General features: G+C 33.5%; 1 protein-coding gene across 2 annotated transcripts in view; it reads left to right on the forward strand.

Moving 5' to 3' along the window:
• Positions 1–22,225, forward strand: part of trol (terribly reduced optic lobes) — a 602,293-nt gene that overhangs the window by 196,328 nt on the left and 383,740 nt on the right. For both annotated transcript variants that reach the window (XM_085947167.1, XM_085947174.1), the window contains exon 2: positions 21,575–21,716. In XM_085947167.1, the coding sequence (XP_085803293.1) occupies positions 21,575–21,716 (142 nt within the window). The remainder of the gene's footprint in view (positions 1–21,574; positions 21,717–22,225) is intronic.

Raw genomic sequence — 22,225 nt, forward strand, 5'->3', positions numbered from 1 at the left:
ACGAATAAAAAGGAAATAACGAGTAACTATTGGGAAAATCTCTTGTAGAAAAATAGAGGAAGTCGTGATATAAGTATGACGCATTGTATACAGTTCGTCTGGATAAAATTATAAAAAATAAATAAATAGAATAACACGCCGAGACGAGAAATTAGGCACATCTTTCGGGATGAATAATGTTATTATAATTCATATTTTATGACCTGTCAGTTTTTGTTTTACTGTCGTCGCTGCTCGAAATGTGTTTTTAAATACTAAACATTTATTCCAGAACTTATTAATGCACGATAAATTAAAATATTGTTATTTATTGCAGAGTTGTCAGCACTCGTATATCTGTTTCGCAAATTGACCAAGATGAGTAATGTAATAAATAGCTATTCCTCAAATGGCCATGTTTCACACAGCGACACAATTATCAAAGGGTAAACAACGGTCATTAAAGTCAATCAATTATCAAGTCTTTTTAGTATTCAATTTGAACACATCCTTAGTAAGAAAGCCGATGTAATTCTCTATGTCACCCGTGTCTTATTCTTATTATTATAATCTATAGTTGTTTATAATTGGTAATTTATATCGAGACTTATTTGAATTGACTAGGTGACTGACGATTGTAATCCGGATGTTTTTTCCGATGGCTAGTCTTTTTTTACAACTGGGCTCACACCATTCAGAAGCACGCATCTCACATGTCAGAGGAAACCCCGTCGCATTCTTCGTTTGATCTGTTTATCTTAAGTGAGTTCTTCCTCGTACTCTTCACTAGTTAACTAATTACTTAGGTACCACAAATTTTCCTAATTTCCATCCTTCCTGCGGGTTATATAATCAAGAATTGATGTCTTAAAGCTTGATTGAAAAACAAAAACAATTAGCGTTCAAAAAGTCTTATATTCTCTTATTATTGTGCAAAAAAAAATCCACTAATATAAATATAGAATCCGACGAGATTCTCTTTCGATTATGTAGTTCGCCGATTACGGAATTCGTTTTTTAGATTGTCTTGTAGTACCTACTAGAGACCGGCAACGCGGAAGCTATGCAGCGGAGCCTCACGTTAAACTTGTCGGTCTCTATGTCTTAAACTATGACTCTCCAATACATGTGTCTGTGCCTCATACCATAAAAGGTACAGACTTACAAACTTATCTGGAGAATGGCCAAAAATGGAACCACGAACTACCATAGGACGCCATATTGAAAAACGTCATTCAAATGTCAGATTTTGCCAGTTATGAGTCGTGATTGGGTAGTTTTCGACAGTGGCTCCCCATCTCATTCTCCAGATAAGTTTGTAGGTCTGTACTCCATCCCTATATTAGGAATACATACGGTTAAATATCCTACATATTGAAGAAACTCGAAGTCACTACCTCTTTGAAATCTCATCACATTCTTCGAGTACATTATCATAGCAGATTCTGGTGATGATGAGACGACAGACATGATGTAAAAGAATATTTTTGATGTCTAGTTTGTGGCATTATGCAAAAAGTTCGCAGCATTGCCGTTGCAACTTCTCTTGAGAGTATCTGGTACTAAACCAATAAGTTTCCATCCATCATCTACCTAAATCGAGGACTGGTAGAAATGTATTCTCTTCTCCAGAGGCAATGACAAACTTGAGTCAAGCATCCAATCTGCGGTCAAGTTTGCTCATCTTCGGTGTTCGAATGGGGAACAGTTTAGTCAACATGCTATTGTTTGGCTATTTCAAACATTTTAAAATATGTAGTGCCTAGTATCTAGTGCCAGTACGTATGGGTATATACTCTTTTGCATTAAAGAGGGTAGATAAAACATAACATGTGGCCAATCAATTCCCCAGGTTCAAATTTAGATCATAGTAACTTATATCCCTCTGCCTAAATATAATAATACAATTCATTATTGTAATTGAATGTTTTCTTGACATTTCTATGTGTAAGTATGAGACTATATTACCATGATATCTAATGAAAACAGTATAACGTATTTATAAACGAATGGACTATTTATTATAGACTTTTATATTCATAATCACTAATGATCGTACATTCAAAAGGCTATCCTTTCTTAGCAATTTTCCAGTCCATATTTGCATTAATTTGTATATAAAAGCTCCACAACTTCGGTTGGTCAAACCATTGAGTAGTGGGAATTGGATACATATTTAATGAACACTAATATTAAACATGTCGATCTCTAATACTTCAGGAAATCTATCTCGTCTATGTAGAATAAGTAGAAATAGAACAACAGAGTGTTGACATTCTTTCATACCACTTGTCTTGGGTTACCGCCGAAAACCAGCAGTCAATGTAATGAGCTTTAACTAGCTTTTGCAATCCTAACCGTTAGACATCGATGCATGATGGCATGGCTGTTGAATTATATTAGACATGGATTATATTAGATCTGATAACTAAGTAAACTAACCCTGTGTACTAAACCTTAGCCGATACAAGCGTGTGTTAACCGGGTGCAACACACTACGGAGTTCAGAAAGCCAACTAGCGATTTCTACTAATAAATGTTCGGTAATAATTCACCTACAACAACTGACCTCGCTGTTATACACCTCGTATTAGACACTTGCAGCCATGGCCCCCATAAAGGGGGGACTGACAGGTCTCTGAGGCACGGCGTGGCGGGTTAATCCGATATGTAAGATAAACACATCACAAATTTGCGTTAATAGATTTTTAAAAAAGTCGCCTGCAGTGCTATTATATTTCATGGCCCATGACCATTAACATTTTAAATTACATAATTCAACGATGTAATTTTTGATTATTGTTTGTCGATACTCAACAACTCCATGATTAAAGTAGATGTATTAAAAATAGGAAAAAAATCATTAATAATACACTGAATAGGTGCCCTTAATTTGAGCTGAAACACAATTTGAAAAATGTCAATGTAGTGTGTCACACTGTCTTTAACCTTAGCGATAGGTAGGGGATCCATCAAAGATCATAGCCCGCTTCAGGATGTGGAGGCCATGCTTGCAGCTATGCATAACTTCTGGTGAACCCGCCAAACTGCGTGTCGTTGCGTCGCGCCTACACGTGGTTATAGTGTGCGCATGACCTGAAGTATTCCACATATCATTTTTCGTCGTTCCCACTAGAGTTCAGCATCTCACGATCTGACTTCTTGAGGACAGATAATTTTAATAAGCAAACTTGTGAATGGGTCGTTAATTCTGGAATGACATCTCTCAGGCGCCGAGTTAAATTATTGTCAATTTTCGTACTTCGTTCACCATTATTAGTGATTATGTGTGGTAATTTTTACTTCATCTATAGTCGGTGACGTCAAACGACCATGACATATCAAATCTTTAATTGGAATGATTCTGTTAATAATACATTGAAGGTTTGACTCTTTTTGCCCTTGATATTATGTCAATATATTCGCTATTGGATCATGTCTCAGGCATTTACAAAAATCGTTTCATCGTGAAGCATTTAGTAATTTAGTTACTTACTAATTAACATAGTTTTTTGAAAAATAAAATACTACCTGTAATCAAACCTGCCCAGTCCCCATATACCTTTGTCGAAGACTCATTGCTAAGCGATTATCTATACCCTACGTTAATAAAAGAAATTATAGACATATATATATAAGTTTTAAAAAACAATGTGACGTGCCATCTGCTGAAGATCGTCGTAGATCAGCAAATTGTATAGAACAAGGGTTGTATTTTGAGCCTTCAAACGAATATTTAAAATTTAAACATTTTCTTATAAGTACGTCATTAAATCCCATAAAATGATTTAAAAAAATATCTCTCACTTATGTTTTTATCTGCAAGATGTATTATTTTTTAAATCTAGCTAATAATATTACTATCGAATGACATATTATTTTTATTATCTTTAAAAATATTTTTAATTAACTATTATTTTTATTCAACGAATAATTCATAAGATTTAAGGATGTAACATTATAATTATATATAAATTATATATGTTCAATTATTAGAATGTTATATTCTTAAATCTTGTGAATTGTTCGTTGAATAAAAAAATGGTTAGTTAAAAAGTATTAGCAAGTTCAAGTAAGTTACAACAAAAAATCTTGGAGTGATCCGTGACGTCGGTTAGTAATTAAACTAATACCTACTTTGATTTAAAATACAAAAGCTGATCGCCAATAGTAGCTCAATTTGGAAAGCGCTTCGCATTAGTTAAAATTTGTCACAATTATGTATGACGCCTTTAGCATAATGGTCTATGTGCATGGGCGCGAAACCCAAGAGATGCAGGTTTGAATCCTGCGGGGTGGGGTGTCTTACTTTTTTTCAATTGGATATCATATATTTTTGCAGAAGTGTTTTCAAAATTATATACCTATGCTTAATTTAATTTTTATTATGACTGACAATAATTAGTGTGCATTATTTTATTCGGATCCCCGTAGCCTACTTTTTAAGTCACTATTCGCCTCTCTCATAAACAGTGTTTTATATGAAAATAGTGAGCAACTTACAAAAAAAAAATAGTAAAAATATTTTTTTATATTATACTAAGTAAAAATTTTATCAATCAATACATTTAGTTGAATTAAAATCAATATTGCAGTACTATAAATTCCAATGATTAGCATCTCTTGTTAAACTGTACGTTTCAATTAGTTGGCGGCAAAAGTATCGAATGGAGACATGGAACACTTTTTTCCATGCCAAGATGCTGGTCATAAATTTCTCTGACTTCTTAAACTCTGTCATGTTGATACATCATAGCTCGTCTTTTATTGGATGCCGTCAATTACTGTGTTCGATACGTCGCTGGATTACCTCTCCCTTTTATATGGGGGACTTTTATGTTGCCAGCTATCCTACCTATAAGCCTATGATGACTGATGGCATGGTAGCTCACGTCTTTTGGAAGAGCCTTCCCGTAAGTGTAAACGATATTATGCACCCCCTGTTATTTTACCACTAAAAATCTTCACAATCACAATCATTTATATGTGTATATTTAATAAAATTAAACAAAAACACATATGAGAAAATATATAACCAATACATAAATTCTTTTTTTGAAAAAAAATACTACCACACATCACATTGACCACAATGCTATAATTATGCATCTTATTTAATTGTGACAAATTTTAACTAATGGCTATTACGATACTCTCTGAAGCGCTTTCTAGATTAATTGAGTTACTTTCTCAGATTTCTCAGTGTTTTCAAATTATATAAATGTTCAATAAAAAAAAGAATGTTACATTCTTAAATCTTGTGAATTATTCGTTTAATAAAAAAAATAGCATCGATTTGAATTGGTTTTCTTTTATTAGCCGGACATTATCAGGCAATCTGTTTAAAAGGCCTAACGGAGGAAACTGATCTAGATCAATATCAAATCATGTGAATTAATTTAACCACATCATAACTTATTTTATCGCAATTGTGATTTGGGAATTATTTGTGGAAAAATATTGAAAAGCAAAAATTATTTATTAAGTCTTCAATTTAAGATTCGGGGTGTTGATAGTTCTTTTGTAACAAAAACTCAACAATTTTAACATTTATTATAATGCTTTAATCTTAAGTGTTATTAATTGTGAGTGTTTATAATCAATAGTAGATATATTTTAATTTGTACCATAGATAATAATCTTGGTGAATCTTTGTAGTATTGATTTAATAAAGTATGAACAGTTTTAACAGTTTATACGTACATCCTTCAGACAGTATTGCAATGTTCACGTAAAAGTGTCAACATGAATAATTTATTAAAAAAAATAGAATGTCATGAATGGTCCTCTTAACATATTAATGAATCTGAGATGAAATCTTTATATAGGTATAAATTATACGCATACGTTATATGGTAAATAGAGCAATTATAATTGATAGCAGTGATGATTTAATTGACAACATTGTATGGGAAAAGAAACCAGTTCCCGTCAAATCTCCGCCGTACATACGGGATGACGATGACAGTGCTCTAACTGCTAGATGAGTGATGAAATAATTCAAATAATTCGTGACAGCCATTTATGTTTTCAATTTTAATTTCCAGTGTGTGAGTTACAGAACCTCACTAATCAATTTGATCGCATTTTCTCCATTTGCGTTTGACAGGCGCCTCCGTGATAACATTATTTATTATTTTACATCTACTAAATGGAATTATTAACTTGTCATTATGAATGAGCTTCTCGTATCATATACTTACCTACTTTAAAAAAACTCCCAAAAAATCTGAACCATTCTTATTAATCTTATTATACTTATCAGTATGTACCTACATCGTATTTATTATAGTATGTACGTTTTTTTCTAGATGCCTTTATGGATACCTCGCATTTACTATCGTGACTTTGGCACGCAAACTATTCTACTTGATGCTAGTCAAATGGAAATTGTGCCGGCTGAGAAATATGCCTTATTGAAAACTATATTCTTCTATCCGCATCGGGTATTGCTAATTTGAATTCGGCCAGGGCATATAAAACCGCCTTGCAAAAACCCTGGAAAATTCTTTGTAGCGCCTGATGAATATTTTGTCGTATTCATTGGGAACTGAGAACTGCAATTTATAGCCGAGTTTTTCCCGTGGTAAAAGAAATGTCTCATAGGACTGATATTCTGAGCATATTATACTTATTCTATCTTATAATTTGTTCGACTGTAATGTAGTACCTAGGTAAATCGTTACCTAATTAAATTCATTTCATATAAATTTTAGATTGTATTCCTAGTCGGAAACTCATAACTGAGGATCATGGCATGGATAGTTTTGCCATCCAACAGCCTTATCCGCAGCTTGGCTTCATCCCTTTTGTCATTTAGCGACACACAGAACGCACTCTTGATTTTGTCCGTCCATCTAAAGTGAGCTCTTTCCTGTTCTCTCCTACTCTCAACCTGACCAAATACCACTACTTTTTCCAGGCTGTCCCTCCTCTGCGGACTATATAATAAAGAAAACAAATAATGTGTAATTATTCATTGATATCATCATCGTCATCATCATAATCAGTCTGTATAAATCCACTGCTGGATGAAGGTTTCTCCAAGCTGCTTCCACTTTTCTCGGTCTTGTGCGTTGCGTTGCCACGTACTTCCGCAAAACTGTATCATTTAATCGATCCAGCGGCCTGTAGGTCTACCTTGCGGACGTTTTGTACCTTTTGGGTACCACTGGATGATTAGATCTTCCAGCTATATGTCCAGCCTTTTTCCATTTGAGGCCTTTAGCATACTCTATTACATCGCAGACCCGTTTCCTTATCCACTTATTCGTCTTTTTGTCATTTCGCGTTACGCCCAGCATGCACCTCTCCATACAATGCTGTGCTACTCTAAGTTTCTGAATCTTTCTTACTTAGGATCCATGTTTCATTGATATATTGTCATAAAATTCATAGATATTGATGAAAAAATGACAACTTTCAGATTCTTAAATTATTTTTCCATTGTAGAACTCAATTATTATTAAGTATTTAAACGTTTTCATCCCTCTTATGCACCAGTATAGGTAGTGAACTAATGAATAATACCAATAAATTCACCTGAGATGAACAGACCACGACCTTCAGAACTCTTCTTTATTCTGGTATTTTACCCGTCATAATTTACATTAAATGGCTTTTGGTGTTCGTGTGTAATTCTTGTTCCCGGGCGTATCCAATATTGATCACCATCACAGTCTTAGATTGACAGTAATGTTAGATCCTCGTGAGACTGAAGCTCCTTTCCACTCTGTCCTCTGCCACGGAGTCATGTGCTTCAGTTTTGTAAATTTATGACTCCACGATGGTTCACAAATGGGACACAAATGCTATAATTACATTCACTTATTATACATATTCTATCTTCGCAGATATTCTTTACTGTTGGATAAAAGTAAATAAAAGATTTTTTCGTAATTGTATAACTGCATTGTATTAACTATAGTATCTATATTCAGTGTTTCTCAACCGCCGAAACCAACCGAAAAAATTGTCCATCCATTTTAAAAATTATAAATCCATTAAATATTATCGTCCGGATTTTCCGGAACTAACTGTTTATGTAAGAAGACTTTTTCGGTCATTAATGCCATTAATAAGAACGAAACAGAGCAACTAAATGGAAGTCAACGCAGTACCCTGTTCCTCTGAAATAACTATTCTAGCGATGCCGTAGAAGTAGATTTCGCAATATTTAATATATAATAGGTTTTTCAAAATTTCAGTATCTAGATCTATTATTAAGAATTTATTTATTGATCGTTGTCTAATTATTTTAACAATATAATTTTCATGTGATAATTTTTTTATTCACAATCAGACTGTTATATCTATTATAATAATATATGATTTAATATATAATAAACAAAAAAAATAACAAAAGACTATATAAATACCTAATAGTTTATCTATTTCTTAGCGGTCTTCGATATATTTCTCATATTTTCACCGGTCCAATATGTAATTATTACTAAATTATTATTAAACAACTAAGTAGCACTTATTTAACCTTCCTTGTTCCTTCAGTTAATAATGGATTATATTATTGATTTATAATAAAACGCATTTTTTGTACTTATTCCACTTTTTGAATTTGAAAAAAAGTGGAATAAGTACAAAACAAATTTTGCGTTTTATTAATTATAAATCAATAGTACAATGCAATTCCACCATGTATTGATTTGAGTGGCCAGAACTCCAAACCTATTTTTTTTTAATTGCCCCTCACCGTATTTAAATAATAATTTCATTATTTTATTTTCCACAAAAATGCTTTAATTTGCCAACGACATCTGTCTGTAGGTATGTATTATAAAATGACTGTCGGTTTGCTTAACTAAATGCACATGCAGCTATTGATACAAAAATGATACGATGCCGCTATTACACCAATGTCACCACCACAATCCAGCTTATTTGGTACATTTCACACAAATAATACATACGTATTGTCAAAAACACACATAATGTCAAAATCAGTATAATACTATCACGTGATATGAGGCTGTAGGTATTTAAGCCTAATAGGCCCACCAGTCCTATATATCACCTGCTACGGCAGGATTTGTTGAAAAACCTTTCTTCTCGTAAATTTTATTACATGTATCTCTTCTTCTTGGTCGTGCACTCATGGCTGAGGATCGTGACCACATTTAAATTTCGCCATCCTTTGAGCGCCCAAGACTTTCCATCCTTCTCGATCTTCCGCTTCTCTCAGGGCAGAATGGATGGTGCCCCCAGTCAGCTCTTTCACTTGGTCGCTCCATCGCGCAGACGCTCTTCCTCTGCTTCGCCTTCCCTGGAGGCTACCCAAAACTACCAGTCTCTCCAGGTTGTCCGGTCCGCGCCTGACAATATGTCCAAAAAACTGCAGAATTCTTCTCAGACATATCGTCGAGAGCCGTTCCTTTATCTTCAGTCTCTCTCTCATTACATGTATGTACATATACAAATCTTTTCAAAAGATTTTCCACATTGTATTTTTTATATTACAAACATAAATCATTGTTTACCTAAGTTCAAAGTCCGTATTCATGTCATTTTTCTTATATGTAAAATAATTGCGGAGTTTCAACTCAAGCGATTCTTAAAAGCTATGTAGAGAATAGGTACCTAATAGAGTTCATAATATTAATGTCAACGAACAATGGCAAAATGTGCATACATTTTAAATTATTACTACCCACTTTCAAGTACATAGATAAATATGTTGCATCATCGAGATGTATTTTGTTACAATCTATAAAATGCACAATTTATTACAGCCTGAAGGTGGGTAACATAAATTGAAAATTACTGATTTATACGGTGTAAAATTTTACTACCAACCATTTCATTGTACACAACTAATAACATGGTGTGCACACATATATTACGTTACCGTTAAACATAATAATACTGTTATTTCATAAAACATCTACATGAATAGATACCTAAACCCCCCCACAATTATATACAATAAGTGTTAATAATTCGATACCTTCCTAACCTATTTAGCTGCCGTAGCGGACCGAAAGCAACCTTGTGTATAAAATAGGCCCGCTGCTGTCTCTGTAGTTATGTAATGTTGCCCGTCGATTTGAATATCCGGGCTAGTCCTGGATTTATAATTTTATACTGTCAAGGTTTTAATCTATCGGCTGGATGAAGGCCTCTCGTTGTTCCTATTGTTTATTAGTTTTTCGATACTACTTATCTGTAAACACCATGCATAGTCAACTCTTCGATTCAGTGAGTTTTAAAGAGGGCGTTTTGTCATATAGTGTGTCTAGTATATCACCATAATATGATGGTATTTGCCCACGGGTTAACTTACATCCTATGACATTTTCACGTCTGCTTTCTTACATTGTGCTGTTTTCCATGGAAAGTTTGGGTAATGCACAACATGCACGTCTACCGTCTAACTACTCTAACTAAAGGTCCGTGCTTATTTGCAAAAAGTAAGCTTCTATAATTTTCATTGCACGATAAAAGATTTATTTCTAAGATATTATATGTATACGGTAAAAAAAGTATTGAATTAATAAAGGCGTTATTTATCCATTACTTGAACTTGTTTATTTATTTTATGTATATATTGAGCCAGGTATTTCATTAAATGGCTGCTTTAACAGTGCAGAGATAACATGTGTAGTTTACTTACATTGAAAACATTCATGACGATTGTATTATGCAGAAGTAATATTATTTGATAGGTATGTAACCTTCTGGTTCAGAATACTCACTTAGATCGTTTTCAATACTATTTTTTAAATATATGTTATTAAATAATGTGTGACGGACGATTAACATACACATGTTAAATAATTATTATGTGTACATAAAATTGTGTATAATAAACTGTAGATGACGAATATTTTATTGTTACCATATAATCACGAATACCTATCTCGTCAAGTCATCTTTTTTATGAATAAAACAGACACGGTATGATAATACCTAAGAATACTTATAGGCATATAATATAAATATAAGTAACTAATTGTATAGTCGGCATATTTTTATCCAATTCAATTATATGATATCTTGATACCGGTTACAACAAACTATGATAAATACATATAAAATATTCAAATTGATTACCTACTTATGATAATATATAAATCATATTATTGTTGTCCTGAACTTATGTTCGTTAAATTGAAACGATATACAAAAATGTTATATGCCAATATCTAGGTAATTAATATAAGCTTAATGACAAATTTATGGATTTTTACTATTTTATAACCATTACTTACGGATTAAAAATCAAACTTAGTTTAATTTAATTTAGTCTCTTTTCTGTAGCAATTATCCCTCGTTACTAAAAGACATGGTTTTTTTATAGTGGTGGTATTCTTGCCTGAGCTTGGCATAATATAATAATAAATATTGTATTTATTCGCCCCATTTCGGACCTGTCTCGCGCCCTGTGTTTTTTGGTTCGCTAATACCCCGCCGCCGCGGCGTTTAGTATTCCGTAGAGGGCGCTCGCCGCGTCTTCAACAACTATTCCGGCGCGCCCGCACTCTGCCACCCTCGCGGGCCGCCGCCTGCTTCGCCCCGACCCTGTACTTACCAGAGCACCACCTTGGTGGACATTACCGCTGTGTGTTATGGCGTTATGATGTCCCTCAAATCGGCCTGGGTGTCAATTTATTCGTGTTACGGGTAGATCACGTGATATATGTGCAACGTGGCTTATTCGAACAGCCAGTACCGTAACAGTTAGTAATCAGTTATCCATCCGTGGCGAATACTCTATACAAAACGTTAAACTTAATTTGTAAAAAAAATACTTTGAATATAAGAATTTGCTAAATCTAATACCTACAATGCAAGATGTATTAGATCTTTCTATTATTAGTATAATGCCATGCGTCCTTATGTAATGAAGTTAGAATCTTAGAAACAGCGACATCTTTAAATATTATTACATTATTGACCCGTAAGTAGAATATTTGTATTAGATTGAGTTATTACTATTAGATAAAATTTAATGTCATCGCTTGTTCTTCCTCTTATTTCCATAACGTTTTAGACTCGTTGCAGAGGTAATGGATTGTTAGATGTCTGTTTAGCTAAGAGTTCTTTTAAATATACCCCCAGACTTAGGGCGAGGTTCGCATTGATACACCTTACACTTTACAGTATACTTAAATACATTGCCTCTGCAGTGAGTCAGAATTTTTGAGGAAAGAAGGAAGAAGAACACATGGTTGCAAGTGGCAACCCAAAAAAATATTCGATAAGAAACAACCGGGAAAGTCTCAAACATTACACGTACACAGGTGCCTATAAAAATATGACAGGTGCATATATTTCAAACGTACACTATTAAATTGTAGCGGTATAGAATCTGCTTAAAGCACACATTCCCAACCTTTTTCGGGTTGTGACCCCATTTTATAGAAGCCAAAATACATACACCCGCGAAAAGTCTTTTTAATAAGATAAATAAAATGTATATGTAGATTTTCCAGTATAATTTTAACTGAAGACATATTCAATGCGATCGTTGAATTCAAAATTCGTGGTTGAATTTTCGTTAATGCCAACCTCACGTCATTCTCACAATTTAATCTGTTTCTTGTTTTGGTTTTCAAATGAATAAGTATTGAAAATCCACTTTCACAGAAATACATAGAAGCAAATTGCAGTTAAACTAGAATGGTGACATTTGGATATGACTGATACATAGCATACCAGAATTATTGATTAAGAAATTTACTGTTTCAGCCGGCGACCCCATTTGGAGGCGAGACCCATAGGTTTATATGTTTATATAAAAAAATCTTCATATATATATGGCTTATCATGACATACAAAACATTTTTGTAAAGATATATTTACTTATTAACTCAATGTATATTATTACTGTATTAGAATAATAATTATTGTACATCGCTGATATATTTTAAATGTAAATAAATCAATGATACAAAACGTAAATGCTTCATAGTGTTATAGACGAGAATTGTTTATTTTTGGCCATTGCATCAATATCGACTAAATAATATGAAGATATAATTCAGAATTTAATAATTATCGACCAAGGGATCAATTAGAATTTTAATATTTATTGTTTAGATATCTACATAGTATTTGGTTTATGTGTTATTCGTTATTGGCTCGGTTAGTACATAATACTATTTCGAATCATTAAAATTTCCTTCGTGATTGAGCCTTCACATTGATATAAGATTATTATATTTTTAAAATATGTAAGTTTAGCTAGCATTTTTACAATGACCATGATACTATTTCCGATATCGCATTTTTTTCGATAGTAATTTTAAGGGCCATCCAATTTGTAGTAAGTATGACTTTCACAAACCTGTCATTTGTTACCTGTCAAATATTTCGCGCGTATTTTTTGACTTATCGTCAGTTCAAAATATACTATTTAATACAATTAATCTCTTCACCGCACAATGCATAAACATCATAAAATCATAGTACGAAAATGGTAAATCTTCGATATCCTCTAGCATCTACCTCCATCGAGGTTTGTTCAAAACTGCTCCTTCCTGCTTCAGAACGCCCTAGGCCAGTTGGTGGCGAGCCTATGGCACGCGAATGTTTTATTATGAATCGTAAAAATACCTATAATAATAATAAATGACAGATCGCATTGTATAAAATAATTACAAGATAAACAGAACTTTTTTATATACCACGTTTTTAAATTTTCTGTTGAATCATATAAACTTGACAATTCTATGTATTAATAAATACTTTTTTTGTACTGAGAAATACTGAATAAATATAGAATACTGAAATGTCATTTTGACATTTCATATTGATTTCCATAGTAACGCACGTATATATATTAATAATTTAGTTGCTAGGACCCCCTTAGCAACCAATAATAGTGTTTTACTTTTTACGATTTTTTTCCGAAATAACTTTCCATACAAAACAGAATTAACTGAAAATAAATTCAATTCATTTTCAATTAGATGGCTAAAAGTATTAAAAGAATGCATTGTCATCGTGTTCTGATATATTCTAAAAGTTTCAAATGTCTATCTTGTCGGGAAGTCATTTAAAAATCGATTGCAAGATTTGTATTGGAGAAACAAGAAAAAAATTGTACAGGACAAACAAGAATACGAGCTAATAAAAACGTGGTAAAATGGTAGGCAAATACTCTTCAAGAATATCTAAGCATTACGTTTAATGTAACTATATTATACTTGCATAGGTCGGCTCTTAGACGTTATGCTTCACATAATATAATAATATCATCGCTCTAACCTCATCAAGGGGCAGGGGAAGCCGCGCCACGAACCTCTGATTTTAATAGATTTACCTACAATTTGCGATTTACGATATATACGCAATTCTGGTGTCTGTGCGTAAAGAACCGAACTAAGTAATACAAACAATTTCTACCCACAAAAATGGCTGTACCATATAAGAAACAAAAACATTAAGTACCTAGTAGTAATTCTGGCAGACAGTTTCAAAATTGGTGGACCTAAATGTGCAGTGTAATAATTGATAGAAGTGATATGTGTGCTATGTTCTGTGAATGGTATCTATAACATCACCAGTTTTTAATGGAATTCTTAAAAAACAAAATTTTCTCTTTGAAAAACTGCTCGGCACATCAGACAGTCGAAAAACAATATTTGGGAAATTTTGGCACGCGTATGTAAAATGGTTCGCCAACCCTGCCCATGGCCATTAAATCCAATTCAACACTATCCCTTCATCTTGTACGAAGTCGACCAGGTCTTCATTTGCATCCGGCTTCTTTGTTATTCGTGACTCGATCGTCCTGTGTACATGGCCCAGCCATTAAATGTACTGTACGTATTTCAAGTATATCACTTCATTCAAATCCGAATAGGATTATATTTCTAATCAATTATTGTTTTGGAGAATGAATCTTCGTTCTTATTTTTATATACCTACCTATAGGTACATCATAAGTTTATCTGCTGTATCTATAAAGATATTTTGAAGACAGACATAAGAAACATTTAATGCTGTACTTAAATGATATTGTATTAAATTTGTAGCTTTAACAAAAAAGTAAAATACTAGGTAATTCCGATCAATAGAGGAGAGTATTGACATCCAGTAGTGACGAAGACGAACTGTTAATAAACTATTTATTTTATTCAATGAATAAGACACAAAGTTTAAGAAAATAACATTCTATTATATTGAACATACATAATTTGAAAACATCTCATGTATGGTTATATGTAAATTGTACGTAAAACATTTCACAGTGGCTCAGTTTGCTATGAGGTTTCTTATAGGAAAGAGATGACCCCAGAACAGATTAATAAATACCGTATTATTTAATACCAATTTTATTAGATTCAGTAATATGAACATTAATTCAATTTTCGTAGTTGATTTTGGCAAAATTCATGAATTCAACCTTAAAAATGAAAACCTAACCTAACAAATGATATAGTATATCGGGTATTTAAAAAAATATTCGCTGCTGGCTTCCTGTAAAGCAGTGATTCCGAACGTGGGGCGTACGCCCCACCGGTGGACAAAAAGGTCATCTTTAAAATCATTTGAAGACGAAGCATAGCACAAGGATTAGCAATTTTCTTCCGAGTTGTACATGTAACGTAATATACATTATTTACTTACGAAAGTTAAATTAATAATAGTATTACCTATGTGCATTTTTTATTTGAAACAATTAATTTTGTTTTCAGTATTAGTTTGGTAATGAGATACTATACAATTTTGATAGGGGGGGGGGGGGGGGGGTGCATGGAGATTTTTGAAGCATTGAAGTGAGGCGTGGCAGAAATAAGGTTGGGAAATACTGCTGTAAAGTGTAAACCGACAAGAACCGTGTTTTATTTAGACATGAATTGTATGTCAGTACTATACGACCCAAAGAGGTTCGACGGTATACGACCATATATTTCCGATACAATACTTCACGGTGAAGTGTGATACGGCGAACTGCATACGTACAAGTTTCCGGACACGCTCATGCATATACACACTAGAAAAAAATCATTTTGTAGAAAAAAAAATACGACACCCGACGGGACTTGCACCTGTATGACGGAAAAAAGGTTGTAACAATGTAAAAGAATAACTATACACACTTATATCAGTGTTGTATACTACAATAGCTTTTTTAATTAATCAACCATTATAATAGAGTTCTATTACATAAACAGTATATACGGTATACCTGCAGTATAAATATAGAAACGCGTGGTAAAAATTACATTCGGCATGACTTTTATCTTACATTTTAAGTAAATTTTTTATGGAAAATGATGTCATATTTACATATAATGTAAAGTGTAGTGCTAATTTCATTACATATTCATATAAATATTATTTACAATAATTACAGACTAAATAATTTTATATCTACAATATCTCAACCATGTTCGATGCTACTAAGATCATAATATGGGCCTCTACAAAATGGAGGTTTGTTTGATTCTAGTATTTATTTAAAGGCGGGACTAGTTTCTCGTGTTATAATTGCATATTTACAGGTGGAATACTAATACATTACAAAATTTACATAAGTACATGGTATTTTCTTTTTTACAAATTAATTTTAAATGTTAAATAATCGTTTAGTATCAAATCATCGTCACTGCAGTACATTATGATTTCGTTTTTACAGTACTTCATCATCCATTAATTTAACAATGTACCTACCTACTATGTTCAACATGCATTATTTGGAACACGTCAGAAACATGTAGGTATGTCCAATAACGATTGCTACATTCTTAAATGTTGTATAAATTTATTATTAAATATTATTAAATAAAATATAAATTAAATAATAATAATAATAATAAAAATCTATTACTAAGTGATTTTTACTTTTTCACTTACTTCACACTGTCACGCCTCGGTGTTGGGGAACAGCCACTTCCCTCGGTCCATCGCCACGTCTCGCGCCTCCCGCCATGTGAGACCTGCTTCGCTTTTGTGGCACCGCTGTAAGGCGATGGAGGTTCGGCCACGGCGACGGAACCCTTGAGGTTGTGCCACAAGGGTACGGAGTGTCACTCTCTGGCGGTATTCAGAAGATATGTCCCAACCACGTGATTACTTCAATCACCGAGGGCTGCCGATTTATATTTTAAAAACACTATAGAATCATAATTAAAGAAAATGTCATCATTATTTATATTGGTTTGGTTTTTATTTGTATCATTCAAATAACTAATGAGGGATAATTCACAATCGATCGGTAACGAGCCTTTAACCTACTGCCTGCCATGATATGGTTGATTGAAAGAATCAATCACATTTTTTAGCAAAAAATATATAAACAATAGGGTGTCTGATATAGTTACGTAATTTTATGGAAAAGCCACTATTTTTACCACGTTTATATTAGCTCGTATTCTTGTTTGTTCAGTACAAATTTTTTCTTGTTTGTCCAAGATTTGTATTGGACGATTGAAGATTTTTAACTAACTTCCCGACTAGCTAGACATTTGAAACTTTTACAATGTATCAGAACACGACGACAATGCATTCTTTTAATACTTTTAGCCATCTTTAAGCAGAATTGAATTCATTTTCAGTTAATTCTGTTTTGTATGGAAAGTTATTTCGGAAAAAAAATCGTAAAAAGTAAAACACTATTATTGGTCGCTAGCAACTAAATTATTAATATGTACGTGCGTTACTATGGAAATCAATATGAAATGTCAAAATGACATTTCAGTAGATATTCTATATTTATTCAGTATTTCTATTAAGTACAAAAAAAGTATATATTAATACATAGAATTGTCAAGTTTACATGATTCAACAGAAAATTTAAAAACGTGGTACATAAAAAGTTCTTTTTATCTTGTAATTATTTTAATTATTATATTGTAGATGAAAATTTGCTTTTAAATAGTCTCCTGTCGATCAGGACAGTAATATCGATTTTGCCAAGGCGTGCTAGTTACCCATCTACCAAGTAGTTAGCGTTGTTTAAACTTTTTCCTAGATGAGATCGTGTATTCAGTATTAGAAAATAATCCCATTGCCGGTATAAATAATTATAGTCCTATCAAGTTGTTGTCTTCTACGTCCTACCGCCATACGAGTGATTGAAGGAATTAACCACGTAATATATTACACCATTGTGAGAACCCCTGTTGCGTAGTATAACAACTCATTAAAATTCTGACAATAATAATATTTCTAAAGTATCATTTTACCCATTATAATAGACACATTGTTTTGGCGGGAAGAGCAAGGCACCCTTGTGTAGGTGTAACATTATGTACCCACTTTTGTGCAAACTCAATACAGCCCGCTCAAAAGTAAAGTTGAAAAGTTAATTAGGGGAAAGCCCTGAAATGCACTGCTAGTAAGCCACAGAACAAAATTCCACCTTGAACGCTGTCTATATTACAGGGACGCTAGACATCAAACACGCGAGCCAAATCAGAAAAGAATGCCAGAAAAGAAGATCGGAGTGGAATTCGTTCGGTCAGTGCTCTTGTCCATTAAGTTATCTATCCAAATGTCAATCATCGTCACTCATTGCTAATAAATACGCTAGGTATAAATAAATATTTTCAATTGCTTAGCCGATTGCAATTGCAGATGTATCAACAAAGGCTGTGAGTTCCAGTGATTCTGGCTATTACGATCTACTACTGAATGGTTGCTGTTGAAACATAAGTATATGCAGACTTCTCCACTGCTGACTGTAAATCAAATCAGATAATTTTAAACTTGTTATAATGACCATCCTATACTGTCGAATTGTTGTGTGTGTTAGACGAGATTGCTTTTTAATTGAATTCCAACAAACATTGAAAAAACAGCATCTGTATGAGGGTCCGAACCCACGACTTTCGTATTTAGTGGCAAACCTCCACTACTAAACGAACGTTGGTGTTTAAAGTTAAATCGTCAAGCGTCAGATTAGTGATGAATGTACAAATGATATTACAAACGTTTTTTCGTGGACTTAATTTAGTTAGTAAAAAGAGTTACATAGTATGTACAGTTACGTTTTTTCGCCGACTTAAGCTTGTAAAAAGAGTTGCATAGTATGTACAGTTAATTCTGAACATGCGAAATAACTGTATTGTAAATCGATAGATTGGTCTCCGTTAAAACTAATAACAATTATATTTTTATTGACGCATTGATGCCACCATTATATTAAATATTATAAATTATAACTACATAATATTTTCCGGATGAAATAGTAACTAAATTTATACTACATACACATACATAGGTCCAGTTTGATTTAATTTCCATATACCTACAAGAAACCGCAAATATTGTCAAATATAAAAAAATATATTGTTGAAACACCTGACTTCATATTATTATAATGCATAATACGTGATAAATCGATTGTCGCACTTTTCTATGTCGGTTTGTATTACCCCATAATCTTTTTTCACACTGCAAATAGAGTTATTATCGGACATATTTTCTTTTCCTTATTACTTTCTCTGATGGCTGATGATTGTGATTAACTTCAGATTGTCCAATCCTCGACAAATAGTATGTATATATTTGAGGTATATTGTTAACATTCCGTCGCCCTAGTATTGGTTTTGGTTAGCTCCATTTTTGGCGAAATTGGGTCTTTAATGCGGTTCTTCTTCTTTTATATAAATGCATCGAAATCGTTAAAAAATATTATATTTTTCATTAAGAACAGAGATATTTTTTCAAAAACGTCCAAGAAACCACGGTACAAAACAATTGTTCGGTATTGGTTTGTCCAATGTGGGGACCAAATGGCGCCGAGGGTTGTTATGAGGATACCTCCCCCTCTACTACGTGAGTGGTCAACGGATCGTTTATTTTTTTCTAATATTAGCGTTGTCTAGCCTTTACTGACTATGTCCTCATTAGATATTTGAATACATTATAATTTGTATATGAATTTTGTGAGAATTCTAAGCAATCGCTGCTAAAGTGCAGTATCTGCTGTTAAATAGATACAAATTTTTCTTAATTAAATGAGTAATATTGCTGGATTACTCTTTTATTATATTCTAATATAATGTATCTCTCACTATGCCAAATAAATAAATATGAAAGATCTTCAAGCATTGAAATATAGTGTAATGAACTTTGTTTTTCGTCTCCTGAACATTTCACATATTGTCGCTTTGGACAAACCATTACTAGGGTGACTATTCGTCACTTTATTTCGAAAGTCTGGATGAAGAAATACAAAGAAAGAGAGAACATTGGTATAACTAAAAAGGTTGACCACCGCCAGGTACACCGCCGAAAGCCTCCCGCTGTCCTGTTCTCAAGCAGTTGAAATGCCCCCTCGATACTTCTCCCCGTCCCACTCCAAGGGAGAAAATTCCGGGGGTTCCGCTGCGAACGGGTAACAAGGGTAACGCGAATTCCTCTCGGCGCGAAAAAAACAACTCGGCAATCATGTAATGGGGATTTGTTGTCCATACTTGGCGGGACGTGACATCTTAGCGAGCGCCGAGCATTGCCTCTAAGAAGATGTTTTAAATTTATATTGGGTTTGCGGTGAGGGCGCCGGGACGCCAATGCATTCTATCGGCGCCTACTTGCGACACTACCGACGCTTTAGAAGCTGGGCTGGACGCTAAATATGAACATTATACAATATACATACAGTTCGCTTGCTGAGTATGTGTTTTATTACAGTTTTATCTGTAAGTTTAGTGTTATATGCCTTATTTAACTTATATACAGTCAAACTTAGTTATTACGATCACGGAAATAGCGAGATCTTGGATGTAATGAGGAAAAATTCGTTGAAATTTTAGTTTATGATTATCTCCATACATTTATTCACTTTTATAACGAGCTACTTCTCGGGTATACCTAGCAAAGCGGTTAATGTGTCAATCGTTTAAAAACAATATTTTCGACCCTAATCAATAAAATCCGACCGGGCAGTGAACTAGATCGATGCCTCCGGGACGGGATTACGTTGTCACTAGTTATGAGTCTAAGTACCTAATTGGTGTTTTCGCGGACAACATTGAAAAAGTATCCACGCATAATATGATTGAAATTGCATGTAAAAAAGTTTTGTGAAGTCAGCAGATACCTACCAGCGCCGGCGGCTCAGCACTTCATTACAATAAACCACTTCTTTTGTAGTTTATGAATGCCATGCTTGTTTCGGGGATTTTTACGATGGTTTTCAGATTTTTTATGTTCTATGCTTAATTTCTATGCCATGCTAACAGTTTTACAGCCTTAGCCTGCTTAGCTCTGACCCTTTTGATCATACTGGTCTTCATTTTGAAACTAAGCACCGTACACTGTCGAGATTTGTTTCTAGTGATAAGTGTGGTTTCTAGTTGTTAAATGTGATACCTACCTGAACTGAACTAATTCTTTGTCAAGTTCATTTGGTTATGTGGTCGAGCGAGTTATCTTATCTTTCCGTGCACCGTTTAAAGTATTCTCTGTTATTATTGATTAAATCTCTGTGAACTCTGAATAAATATTAAACCGGAAGTGTTTGAATTTTTAAAAATAATAATTCTTTTAATAAAAGTTAAACACAGTCTTATTTTTCGTCGTTGTTACATATTGAGGATTTTATATCATAATATGTAGGTAAGGAACCTACTTTTACTAACTAAATCAATTTTTATTATAATGTGATTTTTTTTACTTCTAGGCCGAAGACATAGACTTGGTGTTCGACAAAGACCTATCAGCTAAACAAGATGACCAGAATCTGCAAGACCAACAACCCGAAGGTTACGGACTTGGAAATACCATCATGAAAATCAAAGATGATTTCTTCGCTATGTTTGGATGTAAGTTAAATAATCATGTTCTTTTTATCATTTTACTTGTCTCACTTAAATGCTCTCTCGAGGCAACACAAACATAAACCCCACCAAACCAACCCGCCCCGCACTACACTTAATAATAACTTAATCGAGCGTATCACGAAGCTTTACGTATGGATGTGAAGCATCAAAGGTTTTTACGTCTCGGAATGTTTCTGGAGCAGATACCCAAGACTGCGATCGCCAAACATTCAAGTGTGCTTTGATTGATTTTACAGACACTTTATAATAAAAAGTGTCCATGCGAGAGAGAGAGATACGGTATACAAACAAAAAGAATAATCCTAGTTAGACCTACCAGCGATAATTTCGTTATAATTGTTACAATTCTTTTTCTTTCTTTTGACTATGTCCGATCCTAATAGGATCATATATGTTTCAACAGCAACTCTCTTGGCTGTGATAAATTTGACAGTTCAGACGACTAACTTGATGTAATTGTTACATAAGTGTTAATAATTCGATACTTTCCT

The sequence above is a fragment of the Rhyacophila brunnea genome, unplaced genomic scaffold (assembly GCF_057557595.1).
Source record: "Rhyacophila brunnea isolate RB1 unplaced genomic scaffold, BYU_Rbru_1.0 scaffold_1, whole genome shotgun sequence".
Lineage (NCBI taxonomy): Eukaryota > Metazoa > Arthropoda > Insecta > Trichoptera > Rhyacophilidae > Rhyacophila > Rhyacophila brunnea.